The sequence below is a fragment of the Perca flavescens genome, chromosome 10 (assembly GCF_004354835.1).
Source record: "Perca flavescens isolate YP-PL-M2 chromosome 10, PFLA_1.0, whole genome shotgun sequence".
Classification (NCBI taxonomy): Eukaryota; Metazoa; Chordata; class Actinopteri; order Perciformes; family Percidae; genus Perca; species Perca flavescens.
Genome location: NC_041340.1, coordinates 7,522,446 through 7,542,502, shown reverse-complemented (window position 1 = coordinate 7,542,502; position 20,057 = coordinate 7,522,446). Strand labels below are relative to the sequence as shown.

Sequence of the window (20,057 nt, the reverse complement as noted above, 5' to 3'; positions counted from 1 at the left end):
CTCTCTGCGTCTTTAAAGGATGGAACATTTTATTTCTGGTTGAGAGTTTGGGCTCTGCGCCCCCAACTTCGTTTGATTTGTATATTATTTCATTTCCGCTCTAAAAAAATTGGATGCAGCATGGCTTCTTTTTTTATTAGGGTAATGGTGGTAATACTGTGGTGTGGTTGGGGCAGTTTTATTGGAGGGAGTTAATATTTTGCTAATTGCATAAGAGCACCTCTTAGAGCCAATATCATCTCTGGTATTGGATGTAAGCTATTCAAAAACAGTTTATGTAGGGCATGTGTGTTATGCATCTCTATATTCAGTTAAAGTTATATTATATACAGTGGGGGAAATAAGTATTTGACCCCTTGCTGATTTTGCGGGTTTGCCCACATACAAAGAATGCAAAAATCTACAATTTTAATCATATGTACATTCTAACAGTGAAAGACAGAATCCCAAAGAAAATTCCAGAAAATCACATCATATGAATTTATTAAAATTGATAACCATCTGATGAGGAAAAACAAGTATTTGACCCCCTGGACAAACAGCAAGTATTCTGGCTCCTACAAGCCAGTTAGTCTTTCTTTAAGACACAGCCCCAATCCGAACCAATTATCTACATCAAATACACCTGCCTCACCTCGTTACCTGTATAAAAGACACCTGTCAACACCCAAACAACCAGCATCCAATATCACCACCATGGGCAAGACCAAAGAGCTTTCTACGGACATCAGGGACAAGATTGTTGATCTGCACAAGGCTGGGATGGGCTACAAGAGAATCGGAAAGCAACTTGGAGAGAAAAAGATCAACTGTCGGTGCAGTTATCAGGAAATGGAAGAAGCACCACACCACCGCCAACCTCCCTCGGTCTGGGCCTCCACACAAGATCTTGCCTCGTGGGGTGTCCCTGATCATGCGAACGGTGAGGAATCATCCCAAAACCACAAGGGGGAACTGATGAATCAACTGAAGGCAGCTGGGACCACAGTTACAAAAAGAAACGGTTGGTAACACACTACGCCGTCATGGATTGAAATCCTGCAGCGCACGCAAGGTCCCCCTGCTCAAGAAGAAACATGTACAGGCCCGCATGAAGTTCGCCATTCACCACCTGGACGACTCAGAAGAGGCCTGGAAGAAGGTGATGTGGTCAGATGAGACCAAAATAGAACTTTTTGGCCTCAACTCAACTCGTCGTGTTTGGAGGGCAAAGAACACCGAGTACAACCCAAAGAACACCATCCCCACCCCGTCAAGCATGGTGGTGGCAACATCATGCTTTGGGGTGCTTTTCAGCCAAGGGGACGGGACAACTCCATCGTATTGAGGGGAGGATGGACGGGGCCATGTATCGTGGAATTCTGGACCGACATCTCCTTCCCTCAGTGAGAGAGCTGAAGATGGGTCGAGGATGGGTGTTTCAGCACGACAACGACCCTAAGCACACCGCCAAAGCAACAAAAGAGTGGCTGAAGAAGAAGCACATCAAGGTTCTGGAGTGGCCTAGCCAGTCTCCAGACCTGAATCCGATTGAAAATCTTTGGAGGGAGCTTAAAATTCAAGTTGCCAGGCGACAACCTCGGAACCTGAATGATTTGGAGGCTGTCTGCAGGGAGGAGTGGGCCAACATCCCTGCCGAAATGTGCACAAACCTTGTCACCAACTATAAAAAACGTTTGACATCTGTGCTGGCCAATAATGGCTTTTCTACAAAATATTAACATGCTGTTTGTCCAGGGGGTCAAATACTTGTTTTTCCTCATCAGATGGTTATCAATTTTAATAAATTCATATGATGTGATTTTCTGGAATTTTCTTTGGGATTCTGTCTTTCACTGTTAGAATGTACATATGATTACAATTGTAGATTTTTGCATTCTTTGTAAGTGGGCAAACCTGCAAAATCAGCAAGGGGTCAAATACTTATTTCCCCCACTGTATATGTGTATACATTCTATTCTTTCTTTTTCTGTACAGTAGAGCTGAAACGATTAGTTGTATCAGTATGTTGGCCAACAGCATTTGATAATTGATTATAGGTTAGTTAATTTTCAAGCAAAAATGCAACTCATTAGCCAGTTCCAACTCCTCAAATGTGTATTGAAATAGTTAACTGAATATCTTTGCAATTTGGACCGCAGATTGGACAAGAAAAAGCAATTTCAAGGTGTCACCTTTGGCTTGGGACAGTATGATGGACATTTAGCCATTTTTCTGGATGTTTTCACGACCAAACAATCAATTGATTAATCGATGATAAAAAAATTTAAAAAATCGTAAGTCCTACAGTAGGGCTCAGCTCTGAAGTCTTTCCTGCACAGTGAATTTGCACACTGTCATTTTCATGTTTTTTTTTTGGTTTTGCTCAAAGACCTGATTTATCATTAGAAATTTCAGCAATAATAGTTGCAGTTTTTTGCATTTCATTAACCTCACTACAGTGAAATATCATTGTTTGGACTGACTAATTACAATTTGCACTTAAAGCAAGTGATGCCCTCTTACGTTATTAAGTAAATCATAAAAACAAGAGAATACGCTCTTACTTCTAGCTGTGATTTTAGAGGGTTAAATTAGTGTTTGACTGTTCATCAAGCAAATATTCATGTGTGTACAAGACTTCCCCAAGAAAGATTGTGCATGTTTGCATGCAAAGCTTGTACGTACTACTGTACTGCATGTGTGTGCAGTGGTCGGTGTGTGTATTTGTACATGAATGGGTACCTGTGTGGTTGCTGTGTAGCATGATTCTGTGGTGCACAGCATGCATACTGTAAGTGCACCGACCTATAAACCTTTTATCTGTGTGGTCCTGCGAGTGCAGTATGTTACATATGAGCGTGTACGCGTGTGTGCAACTGCATGTTCAGTGCATCGTGAACTGTATGTGAGCAAGTGCACATATACTGTAGAGTATGTGTGCAGCACTTGTGGAGCGATGGAGGAGAGGTTTTGTAGGAGGTAGGGAGGGGGTGTTGGGGGGAGGATCGGGGCTCGTTCCTGTAAATGTGGCCGTTTGTGTAGGGAGGGGGCGAGGGAGGAGGTGAGTGCTGGATGTAGCCTGCTGTAGACACAAGGGCGGATTGATAGTAAACACACACTCCGGGTCTAGTGGATCTGCTGCCGGTAGCCCAGCTAACAAGCCCTTCATTAAGGCCGTCTGATACACTTACTGAGCGCCTTTGTTGAAGTAGGAAGCGAAAAGTACACCAGACAGATTTGCTGAGAACGTTGGTATGCGCTGCCAGCAGTCGCAAGCTCTCTCTTTTTTTTTATTTTTTTCACCCCATCCACCTCTCCAGAAGGGTTTATTTTCGTCGTGCTGAACAGGTTGTCTCATGGCACGTGCCACTTCTCACCACCTCTAGGGAAATACTGCTTGGGAAAAATATAGATTTCTATAGTTTTTTTTTTGTTTGTTTTTACTGGGATGTGTAGGATGCATGTAAATGAGTGGCACTGCGTGCTTTTGGGTTTTCAAAAACAGCGTGCATGTTTGTGTGTATGTGTACAGTGTGTTTGTGGCATGCATATAGTACATGGACATGTAGAGTTTTTGTTTAAGTTTTTATATTTTTTATTATTCTGACACATTGTACAATTTGCCTGCTTCACTCTGTACTCACAGCACAGTGATTGTTTCATGTATATGTGTACATGTCTGAGATTATTTATCATGCTGCACATGTTTTTTGTTATTCTTGACCTCAAAAGGGCTAAAGGTTATTACTGCCACTATTTTGCCCTCCCATCTAGATGTTGATACTCTAACCTTTTTATTCCACTCATATATTTCTGCTTGCCATGTTCTAGTGCTAAAAAGTGTTAGGTGTGTTTATGTAACCTCCACTTTGATATGTTCTTATTTATACTCTATATATATATATATATATATACTATACTGTTATTCTTTGCTGTATCTTGTTACTATTTGCTGCTACAGCGGCCTTATTTCCTCTCTGGGGTCATTAAAGTTTTGTGTTGTCTTATCTTACAAGGACAACAGGACCTCACATACAGTGCTGGACGTGCTGTAGTATATCATTCTACATACAGAATATACATCCAACATGATATCGCTTGGGTGCATTCAAGCAGCATGATATAGAGTGTAGTTGTGGCTACAGAGGGAAGTGCAATGCAGTGACCAATAGAGCATAAAGGCCACTGTTGTGTGCAGGGTTTCGTGTTGTGGCACCCTAATGGCTCGGAGCATGGGAGGCGAGCGAGGGCCTCCGGTCCTGAGCAAAAGGAGCCCTGCAAGTACCCGTACTAATGTCATAGCCCCATTAAAATGGCTTCACTGGCTGAAACCCTCTGCCTACTTCTGTCACACTACTAGAATTTTAAGTCAGACACTAATACAAAACCTGTTACCACTTTCTAATAAGGCATACCTATGAACGGGTTTACAAGTTAAAACTAATAGTACTCGAGATCGGTCTTGGTCTTAAGACCGGTCTCAAGACCACTTTTTTAAGGTCTTGTCTCGGAATCGACCGCATTTTTACTCGTTCTTATCTCGGTCTCAGATAAAGAGGACTCTGGATTTTATGTCAAGACCATCTTTAAATGCCACCAATAACTTGACTCATTTCCAATTTGAAATTTGTTACCGTTAACCTCCTCTTGCCGCCCCCCTTAACACGCACTCCCAAGAGTGAATGCGGGAAACAGCAGAAGCTCTTGCTGTCTGGTCTTGTCTTGGTCTCACCCTGCTTTGGTCTTGTCTTGGTCTCGCCCTGCCTTGGTCTTGGTCTTGACTGGGTCTCACCCTGCCTTGGTCTTGGTCTTGACTGGGTCTCGCCCTGCCTTGGTCTTGGTCTTGACTGGGTCTCACCCTGCTTTGGTCTTGGTCTGGACTGGGTCTCGCCCTGCCTTGGTCTTGGTCTTGACTGGGTCTCACCCTGCCTTGGTCTTGGTCTTGACTGGGTCTCACCCTGCCTTGGTCTTGGTCTTGACTGGGTCTCGCCCTGTCTTGGTCTTGGTCTTGACTGGGTCTCGCCCTGCCTTGGTCTTGGTCTTGACTGGGTCTCGCCCTGCCTTGGTCTTGGTCTTTACTGGGTCTCGCCCTGCCTTGGTCTTGGTCTTGACTGGGTCTCGCCCTGCCTTGGTCTTGGTCTTGACTGGGTCTCGCCCTGCCTTGGTCTTGGTCTTGGTCTCAACCCCTCAAAGTCTTGGTCTTGACTTGGTCTCGATAAACTCTGGTCTTGGTTATGACTTGGTCTCGGTTGAGGTGGTCTTGACTACAACACTGGTTCTGTACTAATTGTTAATAAATAATTTACATGCAATAAAATCGGTAATAAGCCATTTATAATGAATTTATATAACAACCTCATTGTAAGAAACATGATAATTTATGTTAATGAAATCTGAAATTGATGTCTTATTAAAAAGCTAGAGCCATTATACTTTATTCATTATTTAATAATAGTAGACTTTATTTCTGCAGTTAATAATCCACCATTGGCTTCTCACTTTCTAATCAGCCATAAACCTTACAGTTATAAATATTATGTAAATCATTAATAAAAGGGTATTGGGTGCAACTTTCTAAGAAGCCATCAGTTCTGTGACTTTACATATTCATAAAGCCATTACTAATAACATTTTTGCAAGTTAAAATAATTCCATATATCTCTCTATTCTATCAAACATGTTGTTGAACCAGGATCTAGGTCTAGATCAGGTCTTGACCCTGTTGTTTTTTTCTGGTACTTTAAATCTTGTCAATCGTTTGTTGTCCAGAGCTAGACCTCTGTTCCAGACCGTGTTCTTCTTCTTGTAATTTTAATCTGTTCCCCTCTGTACGTCTGCTCCCCGAAGGGGATGTTGGAAATGAATTTCAGCTCACCCAAAATAGTATTTTTCTTTTTTTATTTATTTATTTATTTTTTACTTTTTTTAAGTTCCATATTGAATTCAAACTTGTTGAGTGACTTCTAAATAGGTTCTCATTCCCTCTCTTTTTGGAGAGACAAACCAAGACTTATACATGTCCCTCCATACATTTTAGTGTTTAAGAAGTGTGTGTGTGTGTGTGTGTGTGTGTGTGTGTGTGTGTGTGTGTGTGTGTGTGTGTGTGTGTGTGTGTGCGTTTGTATGTTCATGCATGTGAGGTTTGGTTTTCAAAGGGGTTTGAGAACCACCAGGGGAAACTTGTCATTAGAGGAATATGTGGAAACAAGGATGTGGTGCGCGCTCCAATTGAGTATCTATCACTTTTCCAGCGACCCATTTAAAATGCTTTGCGGTTCAACAGGCTCTGCTGACATTTTATTAAGGTGGAATGACTTGACACAAGTATTCCTGACATTTCTGCTGGTGGTGGCGGTGGTGTAGGAAGGATCTTTAAGCTTAAAGATCTATGCTTTTGGTCGGGACAAAAGGTGATGACCTGAATATTATACTTTATGTACCTTATATTATACCTTTTATTTACTTAGTATTGTTTTCATCCATATTCTTTTTCTACTAGTACTACTGTTACTTCTGTCTGTCTACTGTATATTCTGTACACACGGTATATTACATGTCTGTCCATCCTTAGAGGGGCCGAGCTGAAGACAGGAAGGTTACAGCTCAATAAATAAGTACCACTCTCCGTTCTCACACAGCAGTTACCATTAGTGTGCCCTTGAGCAAGGCATTTGGCCTCCTCCTGCCCCGGTGCAGCTTCTCATTGGTCAAACATTTTTCCACAGATCCAAAATGAGCATGTGGAAAACATACCCAAACCTGACATGCATGATGATGATTTTTATTTCTTTTAAAGACACCTCATTGGTAAGGAATTTGAGGACCATGAAGTACAAATTGAACAACAATATACATTGGTTGTCATAATTTTTAAAAAAAACGTTAATATGGCTCCGCTATGGTTAAAGTTAGGTCAGGTTAAGGCACAAAAAATCATACGATTAGGGTTACAAAAAGATCCATATTTGGGTTTAGATAACTACTTTGTTATCGTTAGGGATCCCTTTTCATCATGTTTAAAAGAAGTCACTAGAGGTCTTTGTCGGTTACATTCAAGCTCTTGCCAAACAAGTTCACACAAAGCTGAATAAGCCTATAGCTGTCAGGGAAAACTCTGTGTATTTGTCATTATACCAGAGTTGTGGTCTCTGGTGCCTGTGGCGAAATTACCGCGCTGGTGTACCGGCAGGATGCCGATACGGCTTATTTGTGCTCAGAGCGAGTAGTATCAACTACATAACAATGTGAGCACTACACAAAGGACCGTCAACCAACCTTGCTCACTCACTTACAATTCTTCACAGCGTAGCCGATTATTCCGGCTCTCTGATTGGTTACAGGGTCTACCTGTATCACCCAATACCTTGACAGGCAGGAAGGTGGGGAGAGATCATACTGACGCAGCCCTATTATGAATCCCACTGCTTTTCTTACGGACGTTGACAGTGTGTGTGTAATGACTTACTGCCAGAGGGGTGGGACAAAAGTTCCGTACTGATACTGTCGTTTTTCTTCACGATTAATTGACCCTCCGAAAAAATCCAAAATGCAGTCCACCCAAACCAACCCAAAAAGAGAGACAAAACCAACAAGACCCTTACCAACCCGATAAGACTAAATATAATCCGGGCCCATGGATCCTGGAAGATCTCTATGAAGATCTGGGGGTCACAGAGGATGTTTGTATCATCAGCGAAAACATCTGCTGAATAAATAGAAAATGAGTCGGTGAATATTTAGGAGTTAGTCACAGGCTTTACTGTTTAACCTAAATGGAAGAGCCTTCTGTACAAAATGTTACTTTCAACAGCTTTTGCTTCGTCATCAAAACCTCTCTCTTTGACTATCAGGCCGACTTTTGGGTCATCTTGAGTCAGCAAGTTTTTAACCCGTCTCCAAACTGAGAGGCTCTTGATGATTAATTTTATATTTTTTTTCTCGTTTGCTTTGCCTTTACGACTGGCTATGTGCCACCTCCAGGAACTATGAGCTTGCCCACATCACCAGAGAGCAGCCACTGCAATGCATCAGCTTAGCCCTCTCCATATATTTAAGTGATTGCTGACATAATTTATGAAGGGAATGAAAAATAAAGTCTGCATTGCAATAAAAAAATTAAAAAAAGAGCGATCTATAATTTATTTCGCCTGCCACAAGTCAGCACCCCCCCCCCCCCCCCCCCCTCACACACACACGCACACACACTCAGATCTCATTTCTGTGCATTTGCAGTTTTCTCCTTCCTCCTCTTTTTCCCTCTCAGGAGCACAGGGGGCCATCTTTAGGGGGTGGTAAGTTGCTTTTTTGGGGGGTGTAAGGGGTATCAAGGTGGTGCTGGAGGGGGATCGGCGCTGGACTTTTGGCTCCGGTCTAGGAATGCCTTCACGTTTACAAACAAACTGGCTCTTTCGCATGCCCTGTTTGCCTTTGTGGCTTTTTATTTTTTTTAAGGCCTGTATGGGCAAACACACAGCGGGAAACACTGGCTTGTTGATCACCTTCACAGACCAGCTCATAAACCCAGCAAGCATGAATGTGGGGGCCTGTGTGTGTGTGTGTGTAGTTTGTGTACTTCAGAGCAGCTCCGGACATTTTTTTCCCCTTCTTTAATAAACCCGAGGGGTGTTGTGGAAGTAAACAACCAAATAATTATTAACCGTTGAATCATGAGATTGAGGCACGAGGAGGCTTACATGTCCTCTAAGTCAAGTTTCAATGTAAATAAGAGATTACAGTCTGATTGTGCTGCAACTTTTGTCTGTTCCTGTTTATGGATGTTGCTTGGAAACAACACTAAATCACATTGTTCAACATGTGGCATCTCTCTAGTTCTCTCTCACTAACTCCTTTCCTTGCTCGGTCGCCCTCACTCCGTTTGTAAACAGGGAAACCAGGATGCATGGCCTCATTGTTTTGCATCATTATTACTGACAGGCCTAAATGACTTGAATGATGGGAAACCCTCATACAAAATTAACCCGGCCCCGTGTGTTTACCTTGCCTAAATCATGTTGCTCATTGGCTTATACCAGAAGAAGAAAGGGGGTAAAAAGGCCTCACATCCTGACATCTGCAAAGCACCTGTCCTGAGCTGTGCATGCTAGCTGGGCCAGAGCACATTCAAACAGCTATCGCCCCCCATTTTACTCTCTAGCCTTGAAAAACGCCATGATCGTCATGTGCTTTAACAGTTGACAACCTCTGCTGTGTTTTTTTCCTGTATCCACCAAGTCTGTGCATTGGATGTGTTTCAGATGATGTCACATTCTGTTGATATTCAAATGTGGTCATTTAAAATCTTAATTTTGTGCATTTTAATGTTTTTGGTGAAAATATTAGAATGCTCCTAGTACTTGTTGTAACTACCTACATAGAAAACCAAGCAAAAAGGCAAAACAAATCCTTTTTGACATATGGCATTTGTTATTCCTCCTTCTTCTTTACTCGCTTTTACTTCATAATGCTTTGCGCTATTATAGGGGCTTTTATAGGCTAAAGGCCGATTCATGCTTCTGCGTTAACGCTGTGGCTATGTACGTAGGTACGTGGAGACAGACCCTACGGCGTAGCCTGATGTGTACCTCTCAAAAAATACACATCGCCCGTGGCTTGGTAGCGTTGCATTTCCCCCTAAGCATTTCTGGGTTTTCCATAAACAACATGAAATCAAGGAGAGGGTTAACTTTTTACTGCTACAGATTCCCCACCAGGGTCAGAAAGCACAGGGGAGACACTTTGTTTCTCCCACTATGCCTCTAGAGTCGGTACTCGCTCTGAAGCTAATCCCCGTCCCTCTCTCACTCGCTCTACCACACACTATTCTCTTTAAGAGATCGACCCACACACCAACGCACAAGTATAAACTTCAGGCGACTTACGTAGGCTGCGGTGAAAGCTCTGCGCGGAGCACCGCAGAACCATTAATCACGCTTTACACTTTGATAGCATAGCCACAGCCTCCTCACCACTTCTCTGCCACACACAAATAATAAAGGTTAAAGGAGAATTCCAATTCCAATTGCCAATTTTTGTCTTGATCGTTATGAATATGTGAGTACAGTCGATAGAAAAAAAAAACGAGCCGAAACGGTGTGGTCAACAATGAGTTGCTGCAGCTATGTCTACGAGCTTCCACTTAGCTAAAACTGCAGTTGTCGGGGGCAAGTTTTAGAGTGCCATTGTCCTATAACTACAAATAACTAATGTGAGGGAAATCAGTTTATTTTTACGCGTTTCTGGATTTTTTTTTTAATATATATCGGCCAATATATCAGAATATCGGATTTTTAAATCACCAAATATTGGTATCGATATCAGCCTTAAAAATCCTTTATCGGTCGGCCTCTAATAGAAAACCATGCTTTTTTGCTTATTTAATCAACAAATTGTCAATTTCTTTTAATCGACTTTCAGCATGTTCTTTGTTTAAATTTAGAAAGTTTAAAAAAAATAAAAGCGAAATGGCCCAAATTAAAGCGTAAAAACAAGAAGAGAAAAAATGAAAATGCACAGTTTCTCAGTCTGTCTGTCCCTTTGGTTGGCAGTTCCCAATGGTTTAGTTTCCATCCATCCATCCATCTTCGTCCGCTTATCCGGTGTCGGGTCGCGGGGGGAGCAGCTCCAGCAGGGGACCCCAAACTTCCCTTTCCCGAGCAACATTAACCAGCTCCGACTGGGGGATCCCGAGGCGTTCCCAGGCCAGGTTGGAGATATAATCCCTCCACCTAGTCCTGGGTCTTCCCCGAGGCCTCCTCCCAGCTGGACGTGCCTGGAACACCTCCCTAGGGAGGCGCCCAGGGGGCATCCTTACCAGATGCCCGAACCACCTCAACTGGCTCCTTTCGACGCAAAGGAGCAGCGGCTCTACTCCGAGCTCCTCACGGATGAGTGAGCTTCTCACCCTATCTCTAAGGGAGACGCCAGCCACCCTCCTGAGGAAACCCATTTCAGCCGCTTGTACCCTGGATCTCGTTCTTTCGGTCATGACCCAGCCTTCATGACCATAGGTGAGGGTAGGAACGAAAACTGACCGGTAGATCGAGAGCTTTGCCTTCTGGCTAAGCTCTCTTTTTCGTCCTAACGGTGCGATAGATTGAATGCAATACCGCACCCGCTGCGCCGATTCTCCGACCAATCTCCCGCTCCATTGTCCCCTCACTCGCGAACACAACCCCAAGATACTTGAACTCCTTCACTTGGTTTAGTTTCACAGTATTTATTTATCGATACACATGCAGCACTTCACATCGGTTGTGTAGAGGGACAATGCAACATACGTGACAGTTGTAAGTTCTACTGCTCACTGTACATGTGGATATTCAGTATCCACTTGCATGTCACACAGTGCAGCTGTAGAGGGAAGGGCAGTGACCAGCGGTGCTTCGGTCCAGTGAACAATTTCAGAGGACCCACATTGATCTACATGCACACTTTCACTATTCAATATTCCACAGCTCTGCTGCAGCACATGACATGCCTGTCCCACTAACCTCAGACGTTATCAGCGGTTGTACAGGCGAATGGTTTCCTGCATGGCTCTTGTTGGAGGCAGTTGTGTAAGCTGCCTTGGCTCAGAACAAAGCTGTGCTTCTAGAAAGGGAGGAGGGTGGCACTGCTGGGAAAGGTGCCTGGTGTTCATCAGCCATCGCCACCGATTCGGAAGTGAATCACTCCTTTGCTGTGTGCAGAATCTCTCCCAAAAGGTCACCCGCACTTGCCTGCAGCACTCCCCCATGTCAGCCATTGCATAATTCCATCAGTACTGTAGTAAAGAAGCTGCAGGGAGAGTACCGTATTCACACTTTGGATATGACGGATCAGAAATGATGGTTAAACAGAAATTGTTTCATTGAAGGAGCTGCTCTGGATGCAGAAATAATCCTATTAGTTAAATTAAATCTGCAAGGGGCAGAACCAGAAAACGACAGGTTTTCTACCTACAATATATTGTTACATTGCAGATTAAAGGCCAGTTTAAAAAAAAGAAAAGAAGGGGGTAACAGAGGAGGCACACATTGAAAGTCTAACCTTTTAAATAATGCATTTAGGTGATTAAATTTAAAACAACAGCTAATGACTGCTGTTATTTTCACGAGTTTCCGTTTGTTTCTTGTGACGCTGTCAGTTCCTTCCAACCTGTAAACATATTATTTAAAGATGATTTAATGATGTTACAGAAACAAACTCTTTTTGCACCTACATGTATATTTACATATGCTAAATCTCAATAATGACGTTGTACTCCCGTCATTTAACTGATTTTATTTTCCAGAGCATGCGACACTCTCTTTCATCTTACTCCTCCAGCCAATTTAGAATGTGTCTTACATCACTGTTAAACAAAACTCTTCTATTTCTCACTCACTCTTACTCTCACTACCTAGCTTTATGTTTAATCGTCTATTACTGTCCCCTATTAAAGGAATAAGTTCTACAGCTCATTCATGACATTCATGATCAACTCATTGTCCGCTCATTGTAATATGTCACTTGTATAGAACACAGAAGCTACTTCAGCTGAAATGATTTCACTTTCTAGACAGGCTCAAATGCTCACTTGTTCCCAGTGCAATGGATGCTCATTATAGATGGTTGTCCTCCAGTACTGTTTAGTACAGATCTATTGTTGCCGAGATTGTATACAGTTTGATTTGTGTTTGTCCCTCTGTACTGCAATGCTTTTGATGTTAACAAGATAAAGGCTTTTTTTTTTTTTTTTTTTTTGTAGAAAGATAAATAAAGTACTTTTCCAGTACCGTAACCCATCTACCCTCAAGAGACTGTGGTTGAAGTCGATCAGCCTCTAACTGTGCTCCCATGATTCAGTGGTGTTCAGTGGACGGAGCGCCCTGGCTGACAGCTGAATGTCTGTGTCTGTTTCCTGTCCCAGATAACAGCAGTATGCAGAGAGGCTGCCCTCCTGGCCCTACAAGAGGACATCAAAGCTCAGCACGTCGAGGCCAGACACTTTGAAAGTGCCCTGAATACTGTGAAGCCCCGGATCCCCGACTCTCTCATCCAGTCGTATATCAGCTATCAGCAGCAGCAACACAGCGGCCTGTTCTTCTTCTGACCACGCTGCTAAGGAACCCTTTCCCGTGTAATTCTAATATCGTTTTTTTTTTTTTTTTTTTTTTTTTTTTTTTTTATTTTAAGAGAAAAGGTTTTCGACTGCCCCGTGTCTGGTGGACAAGTTACCAGCATATGATAAGAAATGGACACAACCACCAACCGAACACGTTATGGCAAATACAAAATAACAAATAAAATAAAAATCAGTTTCCCCAAAGTACTTTTTGAAATGAGTTTCTTTACTGTAGGTTTTAAAACATCACCCAGCCTGTCTTTTAGCTCAGCACGGTTTTGAAAAATGTGCTTAAGTGTCATGTTTGATCAAATAAAATATTAACAATGTAGAAAATGCATTATTTAATGTATGTATCCATTGCATTTGGTTGCCTCGTCTTTTTAATAGCTAAAGAATGGAGGAGAAAGGAGGAGGAGGAAAAGTCACAAATAAGCGCTGGTCCAAAACTAAGTTTATAGGAGAAATAGACTGCTTTGAAAAGTCTATGAAATACACACATTTTTGTCAAAAAAAACATGTAATTCCCAGATAACATAATGTCAAATGCATTCGTTTTCAGTGCAAAATGTAGCTGGGAGCAGGTTTTGACCGGATTTTAAGACTTTCTCATGAATTGGTCTGTTTAAGCTCAGCTTTTTCATACACCCAAAGAGAATATGTCCTTTCTGTATGTTTTTAGTGCCACTTTGTTATTTGTAAGTTTAAAATAGAGATGGTCCGATACCACTTTTTTGATTCCCGATACCGATTCCGATACCTGAACTTGCGTATCGGCCGATACCGAGTACCGATGCGATACCAGTGTGTCATATATTTCATTATGTTTTAACAGCTGTATACTACTATCCCTGTATGGATGTGATATGATTTCTATCTTTGTTGTCGGTCTGGCTCAGGTTAAACTCTTTGTGAAACGTGAACAAACACAAACAATGAATGCCCCAGAACTTTCTTTTATTCTCCAGTTTGACAGTCAGTTATAACGGAAAAAGAACATAAATAAACTACTTTAATGTAGATTTTCTTTAGGGCTTTATTACGTGGTATCGGATCGGTGCATAAACTCCAGTACTTCCCAATACCGATACCAGCGTTTTAGGCAGTATCGGAGCCGATACCGATACTGGTATCGGTATCGGAACATCTCTAGTTTAAAAGTAGTCTAAGTTGTGGCTCTTCAGAAAAACATTTTCCCTATAAGAATTTGGATAACTGCACAGTCAATTCCCAGTTGTTGTTTGTTTTTAACGTTTTCACAAAGACAGAAAAGACTTTAGTCCCACATTTGACAAGATTGCAAGTAATTCTAGGTTGGTAAACACGTTTTATCCCTGTTAATACTGATAGTGAAGAGCATTGAATACCCCCTTGCACTAACCTCTACGGAATTAAATAGTGGAATTAGACTTTATCTGGGGACTTTCTGGACCCCCTTCAAAGACCCCTGGTTGTTCCTAAACCCCTAGTTTGAGGAACCGCTGCTCCATATCCACCGGGAGAAAAACAACCACGGCTGGTATATTCATCACATTCATCCATGGAAAATCAGCTAATTGCTGTAATCGTGAGATTTCCGTCCGCACTTCCGACCACTAAGAGCAGGGATCGAGGCGGCCATCTGTCGGTCTACCAGGATTTGCTTTATCACCAATAAGCTGAATTTTAACATCCTACCTAAAAAAAAAAAAAAAACAACAAAAAAACGTGTAAGTCTACTCCACACAGTCGCTTTTACCAGTCCGTTAACTCTAGCAGGCTTTCTCCCTATTCTTTTTTAAGCATTTGCTGACCCGAAATGGCACTGGAGGTCACTCATCCATTGATTTGTCCCTTTTGAATAGGATAAATTGACTTTGTATTGAACTTCCTTTTCTCATGGATCCGGATGTAGCGCATCCGCGACACCAATCAAACCAGACAGTCAGGAACAGAGAGGGGGTGGGGGCTGGCAGCAGTGAGGGAGGGGGGGGGGGAGTCTTTCCCCTGCCAGAGCTGCTTTTCTCTTAAGGTGGCCCCTGGACTAAAAAAAAAAAAAAAAAAACGACCATTTCCATCTCCACTCACCCAAAGAATCGAGCCGTGAAACTCTTCATATGATGGGGAAATGTCCATATCAGGGAGTTGTGCAAGCTGCAGGCTCACCGTGACACATTGTGTTTCCTCTGATGACATACGCAAAATGCGTAATGGGAACATTCAAGACAGCAGAGAAGACATCCTGTTGATGTTTCCTCCCTGTGAGTTGTCACACACAGTTGTCTGTGCAGACAGTGGTTTCCCAAAGTGGAGTTTCCAGGACCAGCAAGGGGTCTTTTAATAAAGTCCACGTTAACTTTTTAAGAGTGTAACAATAAGTTAATATGTGTGGGTGTCCGTTGTGCAGTGCTAAATGCCAGAGATTAACAACTTTAACTAAAAATGCCTAAATGAGAATGTCCCTACACTCGTGTTTATAAACCATCTTAATTACATAGACCTGTATATTGTTATTTGTCAAACACTGGTCATTTTGAGATTCTTAACATGGTAAAAAAAAATATTTGAACCACATATTTAGGCCTAATGCATTGAGAGTCTCCGTTTCTCAGTCTAATGCTTCAGTTAGAATCAGTTTTTTCATTTTATTAGATTAGAAATGACATACTTCCATTCACTTCTGTTATACAATATGATTGTTTCAACACAAACACCAAAAGGCCCTATATGAATAGTGTATTAGTTGTAGTAAAATGCTTTTAATGTTTAGAGTATATTGTATCTTTTAAGGACCAACATGGTGTGTCAGTTTATTTTTGAAGCAGAGCAACAACAAAAAAACGATTCAAATTATTGTGAATTTATCAAAAATAGGTTTTTATTTGTCTCTTTATGTTGTGTGTCTAAGGCTTGCGTACTAAAAATGACAAATCAGCAAGGATATAAATACATGGCGCGTTTATTACATCACTGTTAGTCACATGAACCATATTCACATCATTATTCATAACCCGCAAGAACGGAAACCAGTAGTTTTTTTCTCCCCTGAGCCCCCTTGCCGAGGCCTCGCAACAACAAAAAAAAAGAAAATCCCCGTTCCACCTTAAATAGTGCACACATCTCTATCGCCCGGCCTTCCACATCTGCCCAATGAATCAGGAGCGGATGCGATGTATCCTTTTTCAGTGGAGTGAATGGCCAATGGGAGTTGGCTTGTCGAGCAAACACTGAGCCCTGCGTTCCCATTCATTCAGTGCTGAGCAGGCCCGCGGAGCAGGAGAGAGCGCGCCGATGTCCGCGAGCCGACGACGCTTTTTTGCGAGCGCAGACTCACCGCAACAATAAGTAGCCAGAACTCAAACCCAGCTCTCCGCAAATAGGCCCTACTCGAAGAGGAAAAAGTCTTGGATATAAGCTCAGTCGTGTTTGATTTTATTTCTTCCGAGACGTTTTTTTACGCATTTCTTTTTTTATTTTACAACAATTCCTGCGGGACTTAAGTTGCCTATAGATCGGCCTCCCAAGTGCGCAGCAGTTCTCCGGGTGCCTTCCCTCCTTCCTCCATCAGAGCTCCACTTGGGATTTACTTTGTTTTATCCTGGGACGAATGCATGCGTAACCCTCGCAGAACTTCTCCGCTAAACCACCTAAGAAAAGGGAATAACGCAAAGGGATACACTCAACACTTGGATTAACAGCCAGTGAATGTTATGCATCATAGTTTATAGTATACGTTTGGACATTGCCCCTTCCTTTTGGATGGAGTTTTGGTAGGCTATTTGATTGATGGATTCGACGTTATGGATGGTTGCATATAGGTACGTATCTTCCTTACTAATTTCCACTTGTTTTACATCTATTATGTTGCTTTTACGGTCTTTATTATACGATAGTAGCGCACATATAGCGACCTAGTCTGCGCCGCTGGAGCCATATAAATGTTTTGTCAGACTGGTGCACACAACCTAAGACTTAACGTGTCATTTCCAATGTGTTTTGCACTGGGGGGAAAAACACCCGCAGCGGGTTAAATTAATCGCATTTGGTTGATGAAGTTGATGGATTTCAATGCCTGTGTCCGCCCGTGGCTCTGCTGTAACAAACACCCTTCCCCCCACGGCGGTTGTTTTCATTCATAAGTTTTTTTTTTTTTTTTTTTTTTTCGTCTATTTGGATGTGTCCTCTAATGTCTCTTGATCTCCGGCTCTGTGTGTTTTATAGGATCCTGCTTTTATTAAATGCACACGACGTCTCCTGCTTTAAACGCGCTTTGTGCGGATAATCATATGTGTAGTGCGCCCTTTGAAGCGTAGACTATTACAAAATATGAAGAGTTTGTTTATTTGCAAAGAGCAAAATAATCCAAAATCCCTCTGGCTGCGGTGCTTCTCCCGGTCAGGTTTAAGATGCGCTTCACCGGGTAAACGTAGGAGGCTTCGGCCTCGTGCGTTGCTTCATAACATCCACGAAGGCTCAAACCCAAATTGCTGATAGTGTTTATGCCATAAACTCGGTTATTAGACTAATTATTTGCTTCAAATAAACTTCAAAAAATCGCGTCTGTCTGTAGCGTGAGGGGACATTTGAATCCGACAATTTCCAAGCGCTCTTTTCGTTTTTCAACCAAAGTCTGTGTTTTGTCGGAACTTGGTCTGACCTTAGGTTTTTTTTTTTGCTCTACTTTTGTCCCTATTTCCCCGAAATCCTTTTTGGTGTAGTGATAGAATACTAAGTGAGGCAGCTCATTTAGTTCCCTTGGATCGCGTCCTCATTTCGTCGCCGCGGTGCATTTAAATGTTAACTAGTCATACAAATGTAAATGAGGAGGGGAAGTATTTGTAGGGCCTACTGAAGTTTAGATGTGTGCGTATTGGGGAGGAAGGTACATAAAGTCTAGTTAACAGTCAACTTTTTTCCCCCCGGGTTGCCTCACTTAACGGGATCAAAAGTGACGCGTTGCCATGTTGACAGGATGAAAACAGTCAATCTGGGTCAACTTTAAATAAATCTTCTAATATACACTTATTTCACTATAAACAATAATACATGTTCAAAACTTGGTATTTTTGCTGCTGCAGAATAGTCATTATGTTATTGTTTAGGAACAATGATATGCTACTGATTGGTTTCCACTTGGCTTTGAATCTGAACTGGCCCTATCAGCCCCTCTTCCATTAGGACAGTGTGTGTTTGAAAGTTTATGCCATGTTTTGCTGTGTCTGATGATGTCCCCTCCCTCCCTGCCTCTCCTTTGTCTCTCCCCCCCGGCCTCTCTTCCCCCCTCTGGCAGGTTTTCCGATGCATGCCAAGTCCACGGTGAATGTCGGAAGTGGTGATCCCCCCAGATGGAGCTCCAAAGTCAACATGGCCCCGGCGGTTCATTAGTGGTGATCCAGCCGCCTCCCCTAGAGAGCCGGCAGAGGTCGGATTACGAGCGGGAGCTCCAGCATGCCGCCATTCTCTCCCTGGACCAAATCAAGGCCATCCGCTCCAACAACGAGTATACCGAGGGCCCCTCGGTGGTACGGAGGCCCCCTGTACCCCGCATGGCCCCCAGGCCCCAGGACAAGCAGGAGAGGACTCACGAGGTCATCCTCGTCAATGTGAACAACAATTATGAGCACCGGCCATCAGGCCACCACCATCACGTCGGGGGCGGCGTGGTGGTTGTGGCTGGGGGGCAGCAGTACGGTGGGTCCCGGGCACCGGGGCTCAGCCGCTCCACTAGCACAGGAAGTGCTGCCAGTTCAGGGAGCAACAGCAGTGCCTCCTCTGAACAGGGACTCTTGGCACGCTCGCCCCCCACCAGGCCCGGGATGAGCTTACAGAACCACCACAGACCAGAGCGGCCTGTTCGGACTCAGCCCAAGCCCAAGGCCCTTTTACAGCCCCAGCAGGGACCTCACTTCCATCAGCCTCCACTGGAGGCTCCACTCAAACCCCAGGGCAAAGGGAAATCCGACTTTTCTGGCTCTGGCAACGGGGTGGTGGCCGCCGCCGGCCACCAGTTCATCTGTGAGCGCTGTGGGAAGTGCAAGTGCAGCGACTGTACGGCTCCCAGGAGCCTGCCTTCATGTCTGGCGTGCAACGGCCAGTGCCTCTGCTCGGCTGAGAGCGCGCTGGAGCACGGCACGTGCATGTGCCTGGTTAAGGGCATCTTCTACCACTGCTCCAATGACGATGAGGGGGACTCATGTGCGGACCAACCCTGCTCGCTGTCACGTTCCCACTGCTGCTCTCGTTTCCTGTGCATGGGATTAATGTCGGTACTCTTCCCCTGTCTGCTATGCTACCCACCTGTCAAGGGGTGTCTGAAGGCGTGCCAGGGCTGCTACGACCGGGTTAACAGGCCCGGCTGTCGCTGCAAGAACTCCAACACTGTCTATTGCAAACTGGAGAGCTGGGCCCCACAGACCCAGGAAAAACCTTCCTGATCGCCCCTGTGTGTTTGTGATTGCGTGTGCGCGGGAGACTCTTGATGTGGATCTTATGATGATAATGATGATGATAGTCACAAATTAATGTTTATCAAACATTCTAAGCACCTCCCACCAGCCTCCCCTCCTCGCTGCGGAAACCTAAGGAGCTAAGCAAAGGAGTAACGAAAACCACTCAATTATTTTTATTTTCTCTGGATCAGGACCATGTTTTTACAGACCAGTGTTTGCCTTAACTGTTTCTATGTCTATCCTTAGCTCCTCATTAACACTTTTATATTTATATATATACATATATACATATATATATATATATATATATATATATATATATATATATATATATATATATATATATATATATATATATATATATATATATATATATATATATATATATATGTATACATATATATATATATATATATGTATATGTGTATATGTATGTATGTATGTATGTATGTATGTATGTATGAAAAAGTTTTTCTTCCGTTTTAGGTAGGCAGTTCCCTCTGGGCCTGTGTGCCCAGTGGGAGCTGCCTCTCACCAAATCTGTGAAGGACGATCTACTATAG

The 20,057-nt window shown here is 43.1% G+C and overlaps 2 protein-coding genes across 2 annotated transcripts in view; both read left to right on the top strand.

The window, feature by feature from the left end:
- Positions 1 to 13,117, top strand: part of afg2a (AAA ATPase AFG2A) — a 128,998-nt gene extending 115,881 nt beyond the window's left edge. The window contains exon 17 of the mRNA XM_028589954.1: positions 12,872 to 13,117. Within this exon, the coding sequence (XP_028445755.1) occupies positions 12,872 to 13,054 (183 nt within the window). The 3' untranslated portion in view covers positions 13,055 to 13,117. The remainder of the gene's footprint in view (positions 1 to 12,871) is intronic.
- Positions 13,118 to 16,161: 3,044 nt separating this feature from the next.
- Positions 16,162 to 19,783, top strand: spry1 (sprouty homolog 1, antagonist of FGF signaling (Drosophila)). The gene is made up of 2 exons (XM_028589407.1): positions 16,162 to 16,863; positions 18,336 to 19,783. The coding sequence occupies exon 2, from the start codon at positions 18,391 to 18,393 to the stop codon at positions 19,477 to 19,479; it is 1,089 nt and encodes a 362-aa protein (XP_028445208.1). The 5' UTR covers positions 16,162 to 16,863; positions 18,336 to 18,390; the 3' UTR covers positions 19,480 to 19,783.
- The last annotated feature ends 274 nt before the right edge of the window (positions 19,784 to 20,057 follow it).